Source organism: Chiloscyllium plagiosum, chromosome 4 (genome assembly GCF_004010195.1).
Source record: "Chiloscyllium plagiosum isolate BGI_BamShark_2017 chromosome 4, ASM401019v2, whole genome shotgun sequence".
NCBI classification, from domain to species: Eukaryota; Metazoa; Chordata; class Chondrichthyes; order Orectolobiformes; family Hemiscylliidae; genus Chiloscyllium; species Chiloscyllium plagiosum.
In genome coordinates, this window is record NC_057713.1 from 29,387,164 (window position 1) to 29,411,251 (window position 24,088).

The 24,088-nt window shown below is 39.7% G+C and overlaps 2 protein-coding genes across 4 annotated transcripts in view; one reads left to right on the forward strand and one right to left on the reverse strand.

Moving 5' to 3' along the window:
• The window catches only part of tg (thyroglobulin), a 354,658-nt gene that overhangs the window by 155,674 nt on the left and 174,896 nt on the right, over positions 1-24,088 (reverse strand). The gene's annotated exons all lie outside the window — the stretch shown is intronic.
• Positions 1-24,088, forward strand: part of LOC122548915 (src-like-adapter) — a 46,245-nt gene that overhangs the window by 11,980 nt on the left and 10,177 nt on the right. Inside the window, exons 1-5 of one of the 3 annotated variants that reach the window (XM_043687884.1) lie at positions 3,220-3,232; positions 16,371-16,374; positions 17,462-17,562; positions 20,034-20,133; positions 23,339-23,425. In XM_043687884.1, coding sequence (XP_043543819.1) covers positions 17,499-17,562; positions 20,034-20,133; positions 23,339-23,425 — 251 coding nt within the window. In that variant the 5' untranslated portion in view covers positions 3,220-3,232; positions 16,371-16,374; positions 17,462-17,498. Of the gene's footprint in view, positions 1-3,219; positions 3,233-16,370; positions 16,375-17,461; positions 17,563-20,033; positions 20,134-23,338; positions 23,426-24,088 lie in introns of those variants that run through there. The other 2 variants (XM_043687883.1, XM_043687885.1) reach the window with 2 other exon arrangements.

Here is a 24,088-nt window from a genome sequence, read left to right on the forward strand (position 1 = left end):
GCTGAGAGCACTTCCCTGTTAGTCTGTTCAGCTGTAACCAATGTATGCCAAAATTAATGAACAGATTTCAACAAAACTTGCGAGATAAATAAGGTATGTCCCAAGGAAGAACTGATTATGATTTGGCAAAAATACAGCTTTGAATATGGATATTGGAACTTTTTAAACTTACAAGAGCATGGGAATTAGGACAAATTGATGTTTTTAAAATAATATGTGTTGTTTTATTTGTGTTCTTGTTTTTTTTTAATATTGTGTCTTATTTCAGCTGCTGTGGTGTAATTAACACAGCTGCCAAATGTGAACAGAGATTTCAGAGCAGATCTTGAATATGGATTGGTTTAACATCTCTTCAGAGAAATGGCAGTTCCTAACAAATATAGCCCTTTTTAAACTGCAGTTGCAGACCTTCAAATCAGGCATGAATAACCCTCTAGGAAGAATTGAGTAATCGTAAAAATATTAAGGTCAAACAGCATAGCAGAGGTATGCATATCACAGAGTGGCGTCTTAACATATTTTGCAACTGAGCACAAAATGGAACATCAAGTCCAACTGAAATGTCAGATTGAGAAATATATTTTGCCAGGAAGCCAAGAAGAGCATGACGGTAGCAGCAGCTATTTCAGGGAGCAGACCGGTTGCTTCTAACAGTCTGTAATGTTTCTTCCTCTACTCTGCTGTCATCAAGAGAGTTTGTGGTTCTGGCTTTCTCTTGCACCTTACAAACAAATTCAACTTCTCCTTTATGTAAACGCAGTCCTTCATACAAGAGAATTAATTTCACAACACTCAGCAGAAGAAACTATTGAACTCATCTTGAAATTAGTTCGACCATAAAATCTGAAAGTCGGCTAAAAGGCCGTTTCTACTCAAGTCAATCCGAATCTCTCTTGGTACATGTAAAATAAATGTTGTGTTCAAGGAAAGCAATCTTTCATTTTCATATTAACCTTGCATTGTTCGTAAATAGAAGAAGTACAACAGTATAATAGCTATCCAAATGTTGGGAATTTTTGTCACACAATTCCGCCCCTATTCTCAACTCAGTTAAGTTCAATAATTGAGGAGAAAGTGAGGTCTGCAGATGCTGGAGATCAGAGCTGAAAATGTGTTGCTGGAAAAGCGCAGCAGGTCAGGCAGCATCCAGGGAACAGGAGAATCGACGTTTCGGGCATAAGCCCTTCTTCAGGAATTCCTGAAGAAGGGCTTATGCCCGAAACGTCGATTCTCCTGTTCCCTGGATGCTGCCTGACCTGCTGCGCTTTTCCAGCTACACATTTTCAGCTGAGTTCAATAATTATTAACCTTCCTCCATAAATGTAGCTATCTAATTCAAATCTGACAGAGTTGTTGAATAAAACTGTTGGAACAGATAGCACACAATAATACAGGAGCATAGAAACACAAGAACAGGAGTAGACTGTTTAGGATTGAGTGAGGATAAATCTTGTCACCCAGAGAGTGGTGAGCCTGTGCAATTCCCTGCCACAGAATGTGGTTGAGGCCAAAACTTTGAGTAATTTCAAGAATGAGTTAGATACAGCTCTGAGGGCGAAAGGGATCAAAGGGTATGAGAAGAAAATGGGGAAGGGTATTGATCAGCTATGATCATATTGAATGGCAGCGCAGTTTTAAAGGCTCGAATGGCCTATTCCTGCATATATTTCCTATGTTTCTGTGTCTTCAGAAGGTTGACCAACAAAGATTTGATCTTTGTACTTGTGATTTTCTTTGGCTAGGTTTTGAATTCATTCTCCTGCAAAGAGTGAACCCAATTGTCTCTTGATCTGAATGTTTCAATGGCCTTACCTGGTAACTTGGGCCTGAACTTTCCTAGTCCCTTGGAAGTGAGGGGCCCACGACATGAGCATCTTTGTCAGGATGGCTATCCAACAGGGAATGCAATCTGGTGTGGTCCCAGGGGCTCATTGCAATTTGGCAATTTGTTCAATAAAGACACTGTAACAATGCTTCAATCAAGAGATATTTTATGATAGCAATTCATTTTCCCAGCGTCACATGGGTATCTCAATGTATTGGGGGCCTGGCAATGTTTCAGATATTGAAGAGGCTTATCAGGTGTTTAAAAAGCTGATATATGTCAGCTGCAAGGCTGCAAGAGATCCCTTTCTACTCTGAGGCTTCTCACTGAATGCTGGCTCATTTTCATTTTTAAGATGACTCTTAAATCTTCTGCAAACATCTCCAGTTTAATGTGTTGCCAAGCTCAGAAAGAATGGAGAGCAGAGTATTATTTAAATGGAGAATGACTTCAGAAAGCTGCAGCACAGAGAGATTTCGGGCTCCTCATCAATAAATCACAAAAGATTAGCATCCAGGTTCAGCAGGTAATAGAGAGAGCAAGTGGAATGTTGGTCTTTATTTGAAAGTTAATGGAGTGTAACAATAAGGAAGTCTTGCTGAGGCTAAAACTGACAAAGCAAAAGTCAGACTACACCTGGAATACTGTGAACAGTCCTCTTATATAAAGAAAGATATACTATCATTGGTGCTGTCGAGAGAATGTTCACTTGGTTGGTTCCAGTTTGGATAGAGTTTCTTGAGGATGTGTTGAATAGTTTGGTCTTGCACTGTTGGAGTATAGAAGAATGAGAGGAGACCTTATTGAAATGCATAAAATTCTTAGGGGCTTTGATAAGGTTGATGTCCAGAAGTTATTTCCTCTTCAGGAGAATCTAGGACCACAGGCCATAATCTCAGAGTATGAGGTCACCCATTTAAGAGAGAGATGAGGAACAATTTCTTCTGTCAGAAGGTAGTAAATCTGTGAAATTCTTTCCCATAAAGGGCTATGGAGGTTGAGTTATTAGATGTATTCAATGGCTGTGATAGACAGAATTTTAATCAGTAAGTAAATGAAGGGTTGGGGGGAAAGGCAGGAAAATGGAGTGGAGGATTATCAGAGCAAGCTTGATGGGTCTACTTCTGCTCCTATGCTTTTATGATCTTATCATTTTCCACCACCATTTGTCTTTGGTAAGGCAGCAAGAGCAGTGGAGCCAGCACTATGCAGGCATTATGTATTTAGAGCAAGATCAGCTAATTCAAATGAATTGCCAGTTCTGTGGGGAAGAGGTCAGGATGATTGGGGAAGTTGAATGGGAGGGTATAAGGAAACAAGATAAAAAAAGTTTCTGAAATTTTTAGGCCGCATTTTAACCACTGCCTCTCGTTTTAATCAGACAGAGTGCAGCTGGAGTGCTGTTCAGTTATTCTAGCTACATTATGGCTCCTCTGCCAAAGAAGCTCAAAGGCTAGCATCTAAATTGATTCAGTACACCATTTGTAAGCATGATCCTAGCCCCCACTCTTGGCATTTTCCACTTGAATTTGGGCTGCTGAAGTATGTCAAAAGCTTACAACTTCAATTGTCCATTTTACATTGTACTGATATACAGAGGAATCGAGGGTCCGAATCCAGAGCTCCATGAAAGCGTCAACACAAATGGATAAGGTGGTAAAGGAGATGTTTGGCATGCTTGCCTTCATTGGTCAGGGCATTGAGTATAAAGGTTGGCAAGTTGTGTTGCAACTGTATTAGACTTTGGTCAGGCCATATTTGGAGTACTGTGTGTTGTTCTGGTCAACCCACTGTCGGAAGGTTGTGGAGGCTTTGAAGAGGGTGCAGAAGTAGTTTTCCAGGATTCTGCCTGGATTGGAGTCCATTAGCTATAAGTAGAGGTTGAATAACTCAGTTTATTTCACAATAGTTTCAGAAGCTGAGGGGAGACCTAATATATAAAATTATGAGAGGCATGGTAGGCTGGATAGTCAGGATCTTTTTCCCAGGCTAGAAATGTCAAATACTAGGAGGCATAGATTTAAAGTGACAGGGGAAGGTTTAAAAGAGATATGCAAGGAAAGTTTTTTTACATTGAGGTGGTTGGTGCCTGGAATGCATTGTCAGGGGAGGGAAGCAGACACACTAGCAAAGTTTAAAAAGCCACTTAGACAGACCCATGTACAGGCAAATAGAGGGATACAGACATGTGCAGGCAGGTGGGATCACTTTAGAATAGCATCATGGTTGGCACAGATAAGGTGATTCTGGATTAGTGGTGCTGGAAGAGCACACTGAAGGGCCTGCTCCTGTGCTCTACTGTTCTATGTTCTATGTCAGCCCATTATGTTATCAGATTACCCACTGATCATCAATGATAGATTAGACTGTACAATTATATAATGAATATAGATGTGTGGTGCTGGAAGAGCACACTGAAGGGCCTGCTCCTGTGCTCTACTGTTCTATGTTCTATGTCAGCCCATTATGTTATCAGATTACCCACTGATCATCAATGATAGATTAGACTGTACAATTATATAATGAATATAGATGGTATTTCACATAATTATTCTGCTTACAAAACTTTGGGCCTAATCTATTTCTAAGATGGTGAAAGGCATGATAAAAATAGAAGCCCTTTCTCTATCCCAGGAATTACTGAGTGTATGAATATATTGCCTAGCGTAATACTCTAAATAGCATTATTTTGTGCACAGCAACATTGTGTATTCTAGCCATTGCTTTCTTTCACTATATGCTGTGTAATTCTAGATGTTAATATCTGCTGGGGATTCCCTCCATTGGCAGTCCTCCTACTCTGTTTGCCCAGCTGGGGGATATTAATGGTGTTGACATCAGCGGTTTTCTGTCGCCTCCTCCCCCAGCTATTGGGAAGACTAGATTCTATAAGTTAGATGCCTCTACAGAGACTTTGATCTCAGGTGCTTACCACATGGACAACTGTCAGAATCTCCTCCAATGCCCGACATTCAACTTGCAGTGTCTTGCAGCAGCTCTGAGAGCAGTTTTCAAAAAAGATGTTTGCTATATTTAGCACAATCACATGAAGGAGCATCGCTCCGAAAGCTAGTGTGCTTCCAATTAAACCTGTTGGACTATAACCTGGTGTTGTGTGATTTTTAACTTTGTACACCCCAGTCCAACACAGGCATCTCTGAATCATGCTATATTTATGACTTTCTATGTCACAGAATGAAAAAAATCACACTGTGTATGGTATTATGTTACAGGCAATGGAGAAGTCATTTGAGCTGTAAAACTCCACAGCAGGCTTTTTCTTAATTTAGTGCAATCATGCTATTCTACTTGCTACCTGTGCCATTTATGACTTTTCTTTCAATTTCAGTCTTTTCTAAATATGTAATTAATTCAACTTTACGGTTACTATTGATAATCCATACCTTGCTATATTAAATTAGTGTAAAACAATTATCTCTGACCTCCCGTTCCAGCAGAGGATGCCTCCTTATTACTGAGTAATTGACCAATGGAAGTAAGTTTTTCATTCATCACCTTTTCAATCTTTTGCTTTCCTCCTGATCTGATCCTAAGCTTCTTCCCTCCAATACATACAATCTTAGATTTGACAGCTCTCATCATAATTACATTCATTCACCCCAGTTATTGTCCCAGTGAATGTATGTATGGAGTATGGTGTATTGCAGATTTATTTCGAATGCTTTAGTTAATTATAATAAATAAAGGTAAATTAATAGATTCCACCAATGTAGTGATGAAGGGAATACAATCACATGTCAGAATGACATGTTGCAGCCACCACCTCAAACCTGTTTGTGCTTGACTTCAAGCTGGGGGCAGAGATCAGTGCAGTAACTATATGGCATTTAGCAGGTAATGCATTTGAATTATGTCAGGTATCTTGAGGATCTTTAATAGGGTTCCCAAAGAAGTAAACTTAATTTGATATTTATTTTGTTAAACTTAACAAACCATAAAAAAAAAACACATTGATCTGAATCCTTGGAGAGAGGAATAGCATGAGAGGAAACTGAAGGAGCAGAAAAGAGAAGTGTGTATAACTTTAATGCAGCTGACGAATTCCACTAATTGTGCTCTTAATTTTTTGATATTCTCCCACTACCATCTCCAGACAGCAACAACCTTTAGGATGGATTTGCAACATCATTTCAAAGTATCTTTCAAATCATGAGCTACATCTGTGGTCAGGAACTGTGTTGAAACAGTATTGATGTAAAATACTGATAAAGGCTAAGCAAAAGTCAAAAGTCAACTGTATCAACATATATGCAGCATAGTATTACAATATACTCATATTTCCCTTGACTCATCGTGCATTACTTATTTACCTACATTTCATTCTCACTCATTTTCAATGGCCTCATCTCTACCAAGCCCATCGGTACACATGCACACAAGTAAATATAAAAACATTATCTGAAGATTTCAATGTTATGGGAAAGGCAGGTGAGTGTCATTATATTCATTACTGTTGCCAAAAACCAGTACAATCAAAAAGGGATGAATGGCCTCCTCTGTGATGGGACATTCTGTGGCTCCATGTACAAATCAGGACTCTGACACAAAACTCTACATTTGCCTAACTGTGTTCATCTACATCAACTCTGAAGATGTCTAATATTATCAGGATAGGTCGTCCACTTGATCAACATCCCATCCACCATCTTTCACAGCACACTGTGTACAATCTACAGGATAAACTGTAGCAACATATTAAGGCTTCTTTAATAGCACCTCCAAAACCCAAGACATTTTCCAGATAAAGGTATAAGGAATCAGTTCTTTGGAATATCATTAACTGCAAGTGTTCCTCCAAGGATGTTCGAGCTCCCTTATATGATCATTTATTCTAACTTCACAGTAAGGGGATGGCTGTGGAAACAGTGGTGTAATAATCTTCCATTTTCATAATTTTTCATCTGTGGTGATTATGTGCTATAAATCAGAGTTGCACGGCCAACTTGCATTTTCATGTACATGTCTGAAGCTATGAATAGTGATGAGAGAGTTTCCAATTTTGTTTCCATTATACATATAAGGGTGGTGTTTGCGTAATGGCAATGTCACTGGGCTAGTAATCCAGAAACTCTCACTAATTCTCTAGGGACATTGGTTTGAATCTCACCATGGCAGATGGTGGAATCTGCCTTTAGAGTGATCATGTTAACTGATGTCCTTTAGGTCTTTCACTCATCAGGTTCTAGCTCAGAGGCAGTGACAATATCCACGAGAACTCCTTTTCTCTTGTGTAAAGACAAATAATTTATTGGTAATGGCAATGCAGCTCTTATGCGATGTTATTCACAGATAATCTACGGTCTAGGACTAATAGACTCTTAACATAAAAACTAGAGGCGATCAGGGGCATTCAGCCTGCAATAAATCCTCATTGTACCAAAACTTAGAGTGTTTGAGTCTAACATTAGTTGCCAAAAATAGAAAACATTCTGCTCTCAGATGGATATTTCATTAGATTTTTAGACATAATAGTTTGATTTTAAAAGGAACGTGGAAGCCTGAAACTGAAAGCAAAAATAAAGTATTTTTTAAAAAATAGAATAGAAATACGGAAACTTGGACCTCCTGTAATATCTCATTTTAATTGTTCTTGCTACACAATGAAAAAACAGTGACTATGTATCTAGAGGCTAAGAAATGTTCTGATTTTGAACAGTATATAAAAATAAACATGCAGCATGGTTTAAAGTTAGATACACGTAGTCTGCATAGACATAGCACTGCTGTCCTTTTTCGGAGTTTGACTGGTGGAAATTTTGGTCAGCACTTGAGCTCTACTTCCCTATTTTAAGGTTCAGTCTGATCCATGTGGTAGCATAGTAGTTACAACTGGGAAACTGTTTTCAACTATTGCTTTCAAATAAGGACAGCAATTCTTGTTTCATTTGTTCATTTCTTACAGTAGGTTTTAATTTTCAGTTAACTGCTTTAAACACATTGGTTAGTGCATTCATTTTCAAGCACTGTTTTAACCAGTTTAGAAGAGAGGCTTGCAACAAGAGCAAAGATAAATACAGGAAATGCCCAACAGATCTATCGACATCTATAGAGATGATGAAAGAGTTAAAACTTTATCACTGACCGGAACTGTTAACTTAGTTTATCACTGCACAACTTCTGCCAGACCTACTGAGTATTTCAATGCCTTTCCTTTATTTCAACATCCTCTTTTTTAACTCCAGATTTCCAGCATTCACAGTAATATAGCAAAATAAGAAATACTTGCAATTGTGTAGTGCCTTTTACTCTCAACTTGTCCGAAAGCACTTTTCAGTCATTTATCTCCTTTAGAAGCGTTGTCCCTGTGGAATTTAAGAAATATAGCAGCCTTGTTCCAATTAGAAAGCTCCCATTTGCAGCAATGAAGATCAATGATTTTTTTCTATTGTTGGTGAAGATTTAAATATTGGCCGGAAGAGAAGACAACTTTGTCTACTTCAAAATAACGCTGTAAGAAGTTCTATGCTCAGACATGAGAGTAATTGGTTTACTATCTGATCCTAATGATGGCAGTTCTGGTAGTCTGCACTGGAATGGCAGACAAATTATATGCTCACAAATTTGGAATAGCTGTTAAATAAATAGTGAGAGATTAATGAAAAGTAAAGGTTATCACTGAGTAATTCATTAAAATAGAAAACTGCAAATGTAGAACTGTCAAAAACAGTATATTAGAACAATGAAGGCCTAATATTTGTTTCATACTTATGTGAAGTCTAGGCTGCAAATAAAATCATTTTCTGGAAGTGAAAGTTCAGTATTTAACACAGTGCCATCACTGTATCCTGAGTGTTGAGAGATCAGGATCAGTCAGGTCAGGTATAGCACAGTCAGATATGCAGCAAAGTTCCGCCTTGAAAGTTTGGTTGCGTAAATCTGGAATTGTGCAAGTCATAATGTATTGTACAACAGGACAGTGTGATCTACATACTAAACTAGAAATAAACAATTTACAAACAATTGTCAATCCATTCTTCTCAAAAATAATTCCTCAGAATGACCTTGACAAGAGAAATATTCCTTTATAGGTCTTGCTTCGTGTTTGCACTTAGTAGGTTGAAGCTAAACAGAACACATACCCACTTCAAATATTTAGTGCACTCGCGAGCCATATCAAGAGAAAAACAGAATAATGATCAATTAAAGGTGAGAGAAAATGCTTCAGATGAAAGGTAGTCTCAGTCATATTGGTAGAGGGGTAATAGACTCAACCTCTGGGCCAGAAGGCTAGGGGTTAAATGTCAGTTGCTTTGGAGGAGTACCATAAAATATCCAAAAGGTTGATTAAACACACTGCATGGTGTTCTTTAAGCATGCCCACTGCAATTTCAAATCCATAGCCAATTAAAAGCTGTGAGCAGACTGACCATTTAATCAGGAGAGACTTCCAATACTAGAGAGCCAATGGGATTCCTTTCAGAAGTTAGGGAGCATTTGCCCCACTTGCTGAAGTATAAACTGTTGATTTGAAGATGTAGACAGTGACTGACAAATAAAAGGTACATTTATTTTTGCTTCTTTAAAAAGTCGCAGCTGCCTAACCATTCTCCTGGAGGGGCAAATTTTTAATGACGTGGCCATTACTAGCAATGCCAGCTTCTGTTGTGCTTTCTTAAATGCCCTTGAGAAAGCGAGCTGCCTCCTTAAAAATTGCATTCCATTGGGATACTGGCACCCAGAAAGTTTTTAGGGAATTCCAGTCTTTTGACCTAGCCACAGTGAAGGAATGACTATAGACCCAAGTCTGGTTGGTGAGTGGCTTGGAGGGGAACTTGCAAGTAGAAGTGGTCCAATTTACTTGCTGCCTTTGACCCTCCAGGTGATAGAGGTGGTGGGTGAAGAAGCTGCTGTTGAAGGAATCCTGGGGAGTTGTTGTAATGCATCTTGTAACTGTCACATTATGTTGATGGTGGAGGGAATGAATGTTTGAGGTGATAACTGATGTGCCTATACAGTAGGCTGTTTTCTTCTGGATAATGTACAACTTCTTGCATGTTGTTGGAGCTGCACTCATCCAAGGACATTATATGAATAGACAAATTAGGAGCAGAAGTAAGCCATTTATCTTTCAAGACTGCTGTGCCATTCATCAAGATCATCCCTAATAGAGTCAGAGAGTCATAGAGATATACAGCATGGAAACAGACCCTTCAGATAAACTCATCCATGTTGACCAGATATCCTAAATAAATCTAGTCCCATTTGCCAGCGCCCATTATGTTTCGAATTCTCTAACCCCATTAATTGCCAATAAGCTTTCATTCATTGCCTAACAAGAATTTTTCAACCTCTGTCTTAAATGTATTCAATAACTCCATGTCTGCTGCCTCTTGATGGAGAATTCCAAGGATTGACAATCCTTTAAGGGAAAAAAAACTTTCCTTTCTGTTCAAAAAGGGCAACATCTAATTTTAATCTAGTGTGACCTAGCTTTGGACTGATCAACCTTTTCACATCCACATTGTCAAGATCATTCACAATCTTACTCAAAGGAATAATCCCTTACTCTCCTAAACCCAAGTGAAAATAAATCTAGTCTGTCCAACCCTTCCGCATAAAACAACCAATAAATCTCCACTGAATCACCTCCAAAACAGTTATATCATTCTTTAAATAAAGAAACCAAAACTGCAGGCAACATTTGAGATGTGGTCTCAACATTGCCCTGCATAGCTTTCTTAATTAGATATTCAATTCCTGTTGTCACAATGGATAGCATTTGATTAGCCATCTTAATTACTGGCTGTCTGCATATTAATGTGACTTATTCATTAGAAAATTTGAAACTCTCCACACCTCCGAATTCTGCAGCCGTCAGTTTAGGTAATACTCTGCTTTTTTGTTCTTCCTGCCAGAGTGAACAATTTTACATTTTCCTATATCATGCTGCAGTCAGATCTCAACTCCATTTTCCCCATAACCTTTTATCCCCTTACTAATTAAAAATCGGTCTATCTCCTACTTAAATTTATTCAGTGTCCTGGCACCTTCGATACTCTGGGTAGTGAATTCCACAGATTCACAACCTTTTCAGAGAAGCAATTCCTTCTCATCTCTGTTTTAAATCTACCACCACTTAGCCTCTTATTCTAGATTTCCCCACAAGAGGAAACATCTGCTCTGTGTCTACTTTGTCAATCCCCTATAGCACCCTACATAGCTCAATTAGATCTCCTCTCAGTCTTCTAAACTCCAGAGAGTATAAGCCTAAACTATTAAATCTCTCTGGAATCAATCTGGTGAATCTTCTCTGAACTATCCAATTCCTCAAGTAAGGGGACCAAAACTGTGTGCAGTAGTCCAGCTGGGGTCTCACTAATGTCTTGTACAGTTACAGCAACACGTTTCTACTTTTATACTCCATACCTTTAGCAATAAATTGCCCTTCTTACTACCTGCTCTACCTGCAGACTAGGATTCTGAGATTAATGCATGAGGACACCCAGATCCCTCAGCACTGAAGCATTTTGAAATTTCTCTACATTTAAATAATAACTTACATTCTTATTCTTCTAATCAAAATGGATAACCTCACATATATTCTTATTGAACTCCATCTGCCAAAATTTGGCCCATTCATTTAACCAATCCATATCCATTTGTAAATTTCTTATTCCTTCACTGCAGCTTACTTTCACTCTGTAAAGACATGCTGATTCTGCTTGATTATGTGTTTCTAAATGCTCTAGAATAGACTGCAATATTTTACCAATTGACAGTTATTAAGCTAACTGGCCTATCATTATCTGTTTTTGTCTCCCTTTTTGAATAAAGGTGTTACATTGGCAGTATTATAACTGTCAGTGACTTTTCCAGAATCTGATGGTTCTTGGAAGATTACTATCATCGCATCCATCGTTTCTGTCATTATTTTCTTTAATACCCTTGAATGAAACTTATCAGATCCAGGATAGGTATCAGCCTTTTATTTCCAATCCTTTCCCTAGTCCATTTCATAGTATTAGGTATTAGATTTATTTTCTCTTGTTTGTTTGTCCTTGATTATTTAGCAAATTTTTGAATTTCTACTGAGAAGGCAGATCCAAAGAACTTCTTCAACTGTTTTGCCATTTCTGGCTCCCCACTCATTTTTCACCATCCTCATAACCTGAGGGGTCTACATTCACTTTGTCCTTGCTATTCCATTTTCTATATTTAAAGACATTCCTACTACCTGTTTTTACATTACCTGCTAGTTTACCCTCAAAGTTTATTTTCTCTTTCTTTAATTATTTTTGGTCACCCTTTGTTGCTTTTAAAAACATTCCCAATTCTCTCACTTACCACTAGTTTTTGCCTTGATATATGTATTTGCATTCAATTTGGTGTTATCTTAATTTTTGCAGTTAGCATGACTGTTTCACCCCTTTTCACAATTCTTCTTCCTCATTAACATGTGTCTTTGATGTCTATTATTAACTATTTTCTTACACATCTGGTGTTGTTCCCCAACTGCCTTTTCTCAGAAACCCCTTTCCCAGTCCACCACAGCCAACTCTGTCTTTATTCTTATGTAATTACTTTAATTTTAAGTAATTTCTCACCTTTTCGGTCTCAAACTGAATGCTATTTTATGGTCACTGTTTCCTCAGAGATATTTTGTTCTGACTGAATTAAACCTGCTTCATTACACTTTATCAAATTCAAAGTAACTTGATCCCTAGTTGGATTCACAACATATTTATCTAGATAACTTCTTGAATACACTCTATGAATTCTTCTCCATAGCTGCCTCTGCCTTTTTGATTTTCCCAGTGTCAATGAAGATAAAGTCAGTATGTTTAATGTACTATCATTTTACATGTCCTCATTATCTCCTGATTTGTTTTCTGTTTTACCATATATCTACTATTATGGAGCTGATGAAATACTCCCATCTGTGTCTTCTTCCCCTATTATTTCTTGACTTTATCCATAAGGATTCTACATCTTCCAATCCAACATAATTTCTTGTTATCATAGATATTCTTGTACTAATAAAGCTACCCCAACACCCTTCCCTTCATGTCTTCTCTTTTGAACATTCACATATCACTGAATATTTACTTCGAAGTTTTGATACCCTTTTAGCTATGCTGTAAGTTGATACCATTAACCACTATTTGAGCTGATAATTAATTTATATTATTTGGAATACTGTATGCATTTAAATAAAGAGCCATAATTTTGCCCTTTTACCCCCCATTACACCAATTTTTAAAAATGTTTATACACTCTATCCCTTCCTGTTGCACTGTTATTACCTAAATAGCTCCCCACCAATGCTGTCATTCTGATCCTTGTTTTTGTAAGTCTACATATCTCCTTTCCAGAGCTCTCCACCCTTCTAGGAGAAAGTGAGGACTGCAAATGCTGGAGATCAGAGTCAAGAGTGTGGTGCTGGAAAAGCACAGTAGGTCAGGCAGCATCCGAGGAGCAGGAGAATCGATGTTTCAGGCATAAGCCCTTTGATTCCTGATGAAGGGCTTATGCCTGAAACGTTGATTCTCCTGCTCCTCGGATGCTGTCTGACCTGCTGCGCTTTTCCAGCACCACACTCTTGACTCTCCACCTTTTGTTTAGTTTAAATCTCTCTCTACAGCCCTAGTTACCCTAATCTCCAGAATAATGGTCTCAGCAGTGTTTAAGTGAAACTTATCTGATGAGAACAGATCCATTCTACCCCAGAAAGTGTCTCAGTGCTAGATGAACTGAAACCCATTTCTCTCGCCACCAATGTATTTAACTCCTTGACTTTCTTCACTTTATGTCAGTTTTCCTGTGGCTAAGATCATAATCCCGAGGTTAATGTCTTGGTAGTTCTGCTTTTCAATTTAGCTCCTAACTATTCAAATTCTTTCAGCAGAAGCTATTTTCTAGTTTCTATCAATTTTGTTGGTACCACTAAGAATAAACTTGATCCCTCCTCTCCCACTCTAGTTCCTCTCCTGCCCTGAGGAGATGCCCTTTACCCTGGCACTGGCAGACCATTGAATCTTAAACTCAGAGCTGAACAGTTTCCATTCTGTAATTATACTGGCCCCTACCACCACATTCCGATTCTCTTTACCCACTTAAATGGCTCCCTGTCCCAAGATACCATGGCCATTTTGCCCATCCTCTCTGCAGTCTCCAATCTTGTCCTCACAGTTTGTAATAACCTCGTGACTGTTGGATAATAGCAGGGTCTGAGGCTCCTCGAAAGTTAAGCTCAGTGTTCACTTACCTTTCTCATCCTGCAGTAGCACCCTCTGCCCAGATCACAGACCAAAGCTGAATTACCTAATAAGAAGGGGGTGACCACCACCTGGAGTAAGGTTGTCGTTTCTCCCCCTCCCTAATATTACACAATGTCTGCAATTTGGGCTTCAGCTCTTCAACTCAGACTTGAATTTCCTCACACTGCAAATACTTGGCACAGATGTCTTCATTCACAGCTGTGAACAGCAGCTCCCACATGCTGCAACAGCAACACATCCCCCATCCTGCCATCATTTTCCCAATTTATTTAGTTTATTAACTAGCTACTCTGATATTCTTCTTTGTTACACTTTATTGTACTTTTTTTAAACATCAGAATCAATCTTAAACTCTCTTTATGGCAAAGGATAAAACACTTGCGATCTAAACACAAAGTGAAGACTTTAATGACTAGAAATGTTCACCAGTCCTACTCACTAATCAGCTCTCTCCCTGCACTCACATTATACTGTGGGGGTTCATGATGTCAATGATCATCACAGGTCAGCCTCTTGATCCACACTTTTTAACTTCTCCCACTCATCTCTTGCTCTGGAGTCTTTTCACAATAAAATACACTTAAAACACCTCTTCCTCCTCTGTGCTGAATTCCCACTGCGAACTAAATTCCCAGATATACTCACTGAAGTGTGATTTCCCTCACATTAACTGTGCTCCTTTATGTACCTCATTTAAGACATAGATACAAATTGTAAAAGGTTGAGGCTCCAGCACAGACTCCTGCTCATCACGTCCCTCCTCCCCTGTCCACGTTTTGCAGTTACCTTTTCTATGGCACTGTGTACATTGCCTTCTGGATATCCAGGTATAGCATTAGATTTCTCATATCCACATTGTATGTTACTGCTTTAAAGAACTCCAATAAATTGGCTACACATGATTTAACTGTCACCAAACCATACTGACTCTTCTTCATTACCTTTGTATGCCATGATTTGGAGATGCCGGTGTTGGACTGGGGTGTACAAATTTAAAAATCACACAACACCAGGTTATAGTCCAACAGGTTTAATTGGAAGCACTAGCTTTCAGAGTGCTGTTCCGTCGTCAACCACCTGATGAAGGAGCAAAGCTCCGAAAGCTAGTGCTTCCAATTAAACCTGTTGGACTATAACCTGGTGTTGTGTGATTTTTAACTTTGTATGGCAAGCAGTGTAAACAGCATGTGATAGACATGGCTAAGCAATTCCACTACCAACGGATCAGATCTAAGTTCTGCAGCTCTACCACATCCATCCATGAATGATGGTGGACAATAAATAATTAGCAGGAGGAAGTAGCTCCACAAATATTCCTATCCTCAATGAGGAGGGAGTCAAAACTTCAATACAAACACAAAGCTGAAACTTTTGCAACGATCTCTAGCCAGAAGCGCTGAATGGATAATCCTTTTAATAATCCATTTGAAGTATATCAACAATGTATCTCAAACTTTGATACTGGAAGAATATGTTTTACTGTACCAGTGCAACATTTCTATTTCCTACATTAATTAATAGAAAGGGGTTGAAAGGATTTGCATTAATACATTCCTGTTATGGCCTAACAACATCCCAAAGCAGTTTTTATATGCTGCCACTATAATGTAGGAAATGTAGTATCTCACAGAGAGTTAACAGCAATGACATTATAGACAAATCATTTATTTCAGTGACGGTGTGTTGAGAGACAAACATTGGCCTTTGGAAAACTCACATGTTCTTCTTCAAGGGGTTCTTTACAACAGTTGGAAAAGAAATCACAGTCTGAAGTTCATCTGTAGGATGACACCTCTGATAGTGAGGCATTCCTTCAGTGTTCTACTGAACTGTCAATCGAGATTTTGCACTAGTCTTTACAGTGAAACCCAAAGCTACAAGCTTCTGACTCAGGCTTGACAGTCAAGACTGACATCTTGAATAATGCCAAATTACCTTAATGTCATGAACACAAGGTGGAACACAAGTAGTTTGCAATTATCAGAACTCATTTCACAAAGGACATGATCAGTTTATGGAGAAAGAAAATTTCCCCTAAAATCCCACTTACATCAGGACAATGGCTGGCTCTAAAGGTCAATTGGTTAGTTTTGAAATGTTTTGAGTAACAGTCGTACATACGTAAATTCTTATTCTTTATTTTGCAAACAAACTGGGAGTAATGTAGTTAAGATGGCATGGAAGGGAGGAAAAGTGTACTTAAGTACTTTGGTTTCCAAGAATTCCACCATTGAGGATTTCCGCATTTTATTTATAACTCGAGCTGCTGTAATCTAAGTTTATATTATCAGTGTGAATGTCAATAGAAAGGTCAGTGGATGAATAATTAAGTGGGTCTGTTGGTTAAAATAATTGGTTAGGGTGGTAACTGGGTAAGGGGATAACTAGGTAGAATGTCAGGTGGATGAAGTGGGAGGTGAGTAGGGTGGCAGATGGTAGTTGGGATCTGGGTGGAGTTCTCATTGAATTCGAGGGTTAGTCACATCAGGCCAGCTCTAGTCTGGTTGGGTCAGATTAAGCGTTAATCAGATGGGGTGTTTGGTAAGGGATAATTAGAGTTCAGGCAGGTAGTTGGCTCAAGTCTGGAAATCGAAAAGATTATTGAGAGTGTTGGCGGGGATAGGCGGAGGATCAGTTCTGTAATTACCCAGGATATGATCGACAGAAAACTCTTATTCTAATTTCTGAGTAACTACTCAGGAAAATTCCATGGAATTGTCCAAAATCTCTAACTCTAACATTCACAGAAAATCCCAGAGAGCAAGGGATTATTCATTCACTCATGCAACATGTGTTTTACTGGCTGGGCCAATGAACATTGCCCATTGGGCAGTTGAGAGTCAACTACATTGCTATAGGTCTGGGGTCACAAGTAGACCAGACCAGTTAAGTATGGCAGATTTCCTTCCCTAAAGGACATGAGTGAACCAGATGGAGGTTTACAATAGTTGCCAGTGGTTGCGCAATCACCATCAGGTTAGTTATTTATTCCAGATTTCTTATGTGGCCCAGAACATGAACTGAGGTTCTGAATTACTAACTCAATGACATTAGCACTATGCTACCACATCACCTCACTCATTGGAAATTTGAAAACACATTGGGACTTCTGTTTTTGCTTCAGTTGTGTTGATCTCATATACTAATCCACAAACATTTTTTTAAAATGATGAACGTGGTTAGAAATGTGTCCAGAAAATCTATTTGTCTCAAATGTTGTTTGCGGGATCAACATAGGGAACCGGGAATAACTTTGCAAATAAAAGCACAATGCTGCAGATGTTGGGAACACACCCAGATAATGCTGGAGAACCTCAGCAGGTTCTGGCACCATCTGTGGAGACAGAGTGAACATTTCGAGATCAGTCTGACTCTTTAGAATCTTGTTTTCTTTCAGCTCACAGTGTTTAAACACAAGGACTGAGAATTAAGACATGGGGAACACTTTGAAGTCTGCAGCCACTGAGAAAGAATCAGATGTTCAGGAATCTCTTACAGGTACGAGATGTAGACCTCAATGATGAAGTAAATAAATGAATATGTACTTGGGTACATCTTATTTTCTGCCGTTTTATTTTATAATGCTCCTGTGAAGAACCTTGGGACATTTTGTTATGTTAAAGTCTTCATACACATATAGGTTTTTGTTTGGAAGCTGAAGTATTTTTGTAACTCACTAAATATTCATTTGGGAAAAATATCCTGCACAACATTTTGTCATTGGCAACTTGCAAGAATGCTTTGCCAGAGAGTGCTAAGAAACATGTCCGCATTTAGAGTTTTCAGCGTGGTGAACTTTTACTTCAAATATGCCATTCAGAACAGTTTGTGTGCCATGAAGTGCACTTTCCCAAAATCTTAGTGTTTCTTAATATTGATAGTCTCTATTCCTTATGAAGAATGCAGTTCCTTGGACTTTAGTTCCTTGCTTGTGTGAATTTGGGCAGTGGTGCTAGCAAAATCATGTCATCATGAATAAACCCAAAAGTCACAACTAGATTAGATTCCCTACAGTGTGGAAACAGGCCCTTCGGCACAACCAGTCCACACTGACCCTCCGAAGAGTAACCCACCCAGACCAATGCACCTAACACTATGGGGAACTTTAGCATGGCCAATTCACCTGACCTGCCAATCTTTGGATTGGGGGAGATGCAGGGAGAATGTGCAAACTCCACACAGACAGTCACTCAAAGCTGGAATTGAACCTGGGACCCTGGTGCTGTGAGGCAGCAGTGCTAACCACTGAGCCACCATGCTGCCCACTAATGTGTTCAGAATTTCCCTTCCAGCTGAGGCTGTTGGGTAATGTTCAGGGATGGATACTCTGGCTTTTATTCTCTCCTTAATCAGGACAGTGCAGAAATCAATAGCCGTCTCCCACCTCAGTCCGGTAGGACAGACATTTTAATTAAATTCTACTGACGTTAAGACAGTCCTGCTTCCTAGAATGTTCTTAGCTTTCTCTTCTTGCACTGCAAGGGATAGAGAAAGAATAGAGCTGAATCAAAGCTCTTCTAACATTTCAAACCCAAATAGATTATGGATTAAAAACTCAGAGATACAGGGAAAGGTCATGTGGAAACATTGAAACAGCTGCACTGGCCTTCAGCTGCATTTTGAGTGCTGCTGTTGTTGGGCATTATTGATCTGCAGGAATCTTCTGGAGTTGTCTAAAAACTATAAGGCACTATTTTAAAATTACACATTATCCTTTTAGGACAGAGATGATGATGAATATTTTGTCTCAGAGGGTTGTGTGACACATCAGAAGGCAGTGGAAGTGAGGCAGGGGGCATTCATTGGAAATTTTTAAGGTGGAGCCAGACAAATTTTCCGTAGGCATTGTTGGCCTTTAAGAACTTTCTGGAATTCCCTGAAAACTAAACTAGTGGCTGCTTTGGGATTTTTTCTTGAGAATCTTTGTTTACATGCATGTCAGTAGGGGGCTGTATTTGAACACATGAACTCCAGGGCTGAGTGCAGAGCTGTACTAACTGAGCAAAAGCTGATATTGTCTTTGATCCACATCCATTGGTAGCTAGGCCTGGCCTCTGCATCAGTAGCTGAAAATGTGCTGCTGGAAAAGCGCAGCAGGTCAGGCAGCATCCAAGGAGCAGGAGAATCGACGGTTCGGGCATGAGCCCTTACCTCAACTCATCACCACAGCCCCCTCCTCCCTTTGAGCCTCACTTCCCCACTTGGAAGAGATTTAAATGTTGATGGGATAGGCCCAATCCATGTGGCCGGGGCCAGCAGCTTTCTCTGCATGGTTTGGAGGTAGATGGGCAGATTGGCACTGGGTCTGCTTGTTAACAGGTCTGTGGCTTCACCACCTCAGTGCCCCCTCCAAGGTTTTATGCTCTTCCCCAGCTTATTCTCCCCCCATGGCTTTTCAAGCCAAAGCCCCCACACCCCCCAACCCTTTTGCTTGCACTCATCAAACCCCAGTCTTGTCAGTGCCTACCAGCTTGACATCTTTCAAGGCTCCAAACACTGATGACATTGATCCAGACCAATCCAGTTCAAGCCAATATCTGAAAGTGCTCGGAACCTGCCAGTATCTGAATATTTAACCAGGAGAGTGGAAACTCCAAGTACTCATATAGTTCAGCTACTTTACCACAGTGACTACACGGACTTGAGATGCCAAGTGCTTTGATCATGAAAACTGCTATATAAATATTTTTTTTTCTCTCTCTCTCTCTCTCTCTCTCTCTTACATACGCTCTATCTCATCCCTTCTCTCTTAACCCCTCTTTTGTTGTCTCTCTCTCTCTCTCTCACTAATGGATCCTTCCAAATGAACATTATCTAATTTCTAAATTATTCTCAAAAGAACAACTGGTTTAAAAGCATTTTGGGACAGCATGAGGTAATAGGATGCACCATATTTAAGGCATCATTTCGTTAAGATTTTTTGAGCTACTAGTTCCCGACTGTTTCACTGAAACTTCCCTCTTTTGCAGCAGGCAACAATGATATGCTTGTTATGATCTATGACTACCCACCAGCAACGATAAGCCAACCAATCTTCAGGATAGGGGAGAAGCTGCGCATTATAGCAGAGTAAGTACAATCCTACCAACAGCAAGGTAAACAGGGTGTGGCATTGTAACTTCATGTGAGTGTCTTCAATCATCTGCAACTTATGGCACCATGGTGGCTTCGGGGTGAATGAGGCCATGTTAACACTCAACGTTGCGGTGCTAATGTAAACTCACACATAGCCACACATACAGACAGATTATAAAAACACATGAGCCTGCATACTTGTTGTCAGTCAGGGTATACTGGAGGAGAAAATTAATAAAGATGCTGGAATTTGTACTGAAAACAAAAACAATGCTGGAAATCACAGTGGGTCAGGCAGCATGGAGAGAGAGAAAGCTAACATTTTGAGTCCAGCTGACTCTTCATCAGTGCTGTCTTCATGGTTTACTAGATATTAATCAAGAGTGAAAATGGCTCAATTGTTTTCTCCTACTCATCCTTGATAGAAACAGGACTGTACTTCACCTCCTTTTCCAACCCCTGCTGAATTCTGGCAAATCATCACATTGCTCAGGAATTAGAGTGTTTTATATATACTCGTCGGTTTGTAGACATGACTGACTATTATAGAAAATAATGCTAATCATCATTGGCGCTTTCAAGATCACTTCCTACAATTCATCCTGTTAGGGCATTGAATAGTTGGTTTTTGAAATCAATGTGTCCTGAAGTTATAAGAGTTGCTGCACTTTCAATGCAGGCTTGAAAAGATGAGCGCTGCACTTGGTGAAAAAATTATTTTTTGGCATGTTGCCCAAAAAGGCAACAGGCCCATCAACCTCACCCTATTTCACACAAAGCAAGTGTGCACCCATGTGTGTTATTTCGCCTCCTTATTTTGAATACGTTATTTCTGTTTAAAAGGTTTTATTAAATGTTTTGCTTCATTTGATATGCAATGTCTGAATGCAGTGGAGATCTGAATAAATCTGCCTTGGCCATACAGAGAAGTCAAATAACAGCTACTAAACACCATACATTGGCAATGAGTAGATTGTGAAAAATAATCATAAAGGGCCTTCTGCTCAGTCTCTTTGCTGTGGCTCTCAGTTAATCATATTGTCGAAGAATGCTGCTGTGGAGAGTGAGTCGATCTTATGGTACAGCAGGTAGTGTTCCCACTTCTGACTGGAAGTTCTGGGTTCAAGTCCGACATGAGACTGGATGCCCATGAAACATGTGTTCATGGCATTGTCAAAAACCTGCCAACCCCCCTGATATATCAATGGCAGGGGGAAAGAGTGGACGAGTCTTACGGTCAGCTATCCATGCAATAGCTACAACACAATAGCTTTCCCATATTAAAAGTCTTCATGTTCAGGTTCTTGCCACAGGCTGTATTCTATGGCAAATGTCTCCCTCACTATCAGCAAAAGAAGATGAGAAAGTTGCCAGGAATGAAGGTTTGAATTATGGGATATGCTGGGACCTTTATCACTGGAGTGTTGGAGTTTGAGGGGTGACCTCATAGAGGACGTTTTAAATTATGAGGGGTTTTGACAAGGTGAATGGCAGGTGTCTTTTCCTTTGGGTGGAGACTGGGGGCACATTTTTAAGGTGAGAGGAGAAAGATTTCAAAAAGGACATGAGGAGTAACTTTTTTTTTACACAGCATGGTTTGTATGTAGAATGAACTTCCAGAGGAAGTGGTGGATACAGGTACAGTTACAATTTGGAAAAAATACATGACTAGGAAATGTTTGGAGGGATATGGGCCAATCATAGGCAGTTGGGACTAGTTTAGTTTGGGATTATGTTTGGCATTGTCTGGTCATACTGAAGGCTCTGCTTTCCATGCTGTATGACTCTGTGACTCTGATTCTATGCAAAGGGAAAGGAATGTATTTGAAAGTGGCTTAGCTATCATGTCCTGTTTGCGTTCGCTTTACTAAAGTTACAGAGAAGTCAAATCGAAAGGGTCAGACGGTACATATCTCCAAATGGTGCAAAGAATTGAGGAAATTGACACGGTGAAACTTTGACATGAAACTGGCCGAAGTCAGTTGCATGCAAATTTCACTCAGGGAAAAAAGCAATGTAATGCTATCCTTCTGCTGCATCTAAACAGCTGGAAATTCCAGATTTTCATATCGGTAAAAAAAACTTCATGATTCATTATTAAGTTGGAAACTCTTTAACAGTTTGATTCACCTTATAATCCAAATCTGGAGCTTCATTACTTTTTCTGTAAAAAAATGAGCTATAACTTGAACTTCCACAACACCTATCACATACTCAAATATCTCAGCAAATGAAATACTTCCGAAATATTGCCAACAATGCATGCACTCTGCCAGCTTGAAATAAATCGAATTTGACTGGTACGAACAGAATGTATGAGATACTCTATAATTTTATTGCATTGATTGAGAGATGAATCTCAAAAAGGGAGAATTTCCTGCTTTCTTCAAGTAATATGAAAAGGTGAAAGAATGTTTATTAGACTGACAGGTACTTGTTCAAAATACCTGTTGCTACTAGGCTAGTTTAAATTTAAAACTAAATTTTTTTAGACTTTTATACCCTGGTTTTGCCTTAATTTTTAATTTTGTTAAAATAATTTATCATGCTACCACATGGCTGCTGGTGGGTTTGGCACCCACACCCACTGCTATAAGCTTGACAGTCTTTTTCTGTCCATTGTTTCCTTTGTGTTTCCATATCCACAAGAGATTGCATTTGCAGTGGTATGGCACTCCCTCAGCGCTGCACTTGAAGTCTCAGCCCAGATTATGTCTTTAAGCCTCCACAGTGGGATTTGGAGCTTGCGCACTCTGATACATTGAATGTGTTACTGCTTAGCCAAGATTGATATGATAATATTGAATAACTTGACAACTGCTTTCCCTTTCTTCATTGCACTAGGGATGTCACAGCACAGGGCTATTATTGCTGGACTGTTAATCCAGAGACCCAGGTAATATTTTGGGGACCCAGATTCGAAACCCACTATGGCAGATGATGGAATTTGAATCCAAAACAAAAGTCTGGAATTAAGAGTCTAACGATGATCATGAAACCATTGCCAACTGTCGGGAAAAACCCATTTGGTTCCCTAGTCCCTTTTAGGGAAAGAAATCTGCCATCCTTACCCAGTCTGGCCTACATGTGACTCCAGACAGCAAAGTGCTTGACTCTAAACTTTGCTCTGGGCAATTAGGGATGGGAATGAATAAAAAAAAAGGATATTCCTCTGATGTTACTCTCTTTATCTTTCCAGAGAAGGTGATTGGTGGAGAGTGAGGTCCTTCAACACTGGATCTGAGAACTACATCCCACGTGCCTGTGCTGCCCGAGTTTACCATGGGTAGGTTAAGTAGATTAAGTTCATCTTTACCTGTTTGTTTGATAACATACCTTTAATGTAATAAATCATCCCAGGCTTCTTCAGAGAAGCTTTATCCAACAAAATTTGACATCAAGACACATAAGGACAGAAGAGTGGTGAACTTGGTCAAAGAGGGAGGTTTTCAGAAATTTCTTGGAGGAGATAAAGGTAGAAAGATAGACAGACATGTACACTGAGGGAATTTCAAAATTTTGGTCCCAGGGTGCTGAATACATTGCTGGTAGAGCAATTGTCTCCGCCTGCTCCTGCCCCACCAAACTCATCTCCGCATACCTTGACACCGTCCTGTCCCCCTTAGTCCAAGAACTCCCCACCTACGTTCGGGACACCACCCATGCCCTCCACCTGCGCCATGATTTTCGCTTCCCCGGTCCCCAACGCCTTATCTTCACCATGGACATCCAGTCCCTGTACACCTCCATCCCCCATCACGAAGGACTCAAAGCCCTCCGCTTCTTCCTTTCCCGCCGTACCGACCAGTACCCTTCCACAGACACCCTCCTTCGACTGACTGAACTAGTCCTCACCCTGAACAACTTCTCTTTCCAATCCTCCCACTTCCTCCAAACCAAAGGAGTAGCCATGGGCACCCGCATGGGCCCCAGCTATGACTGCCTCTTC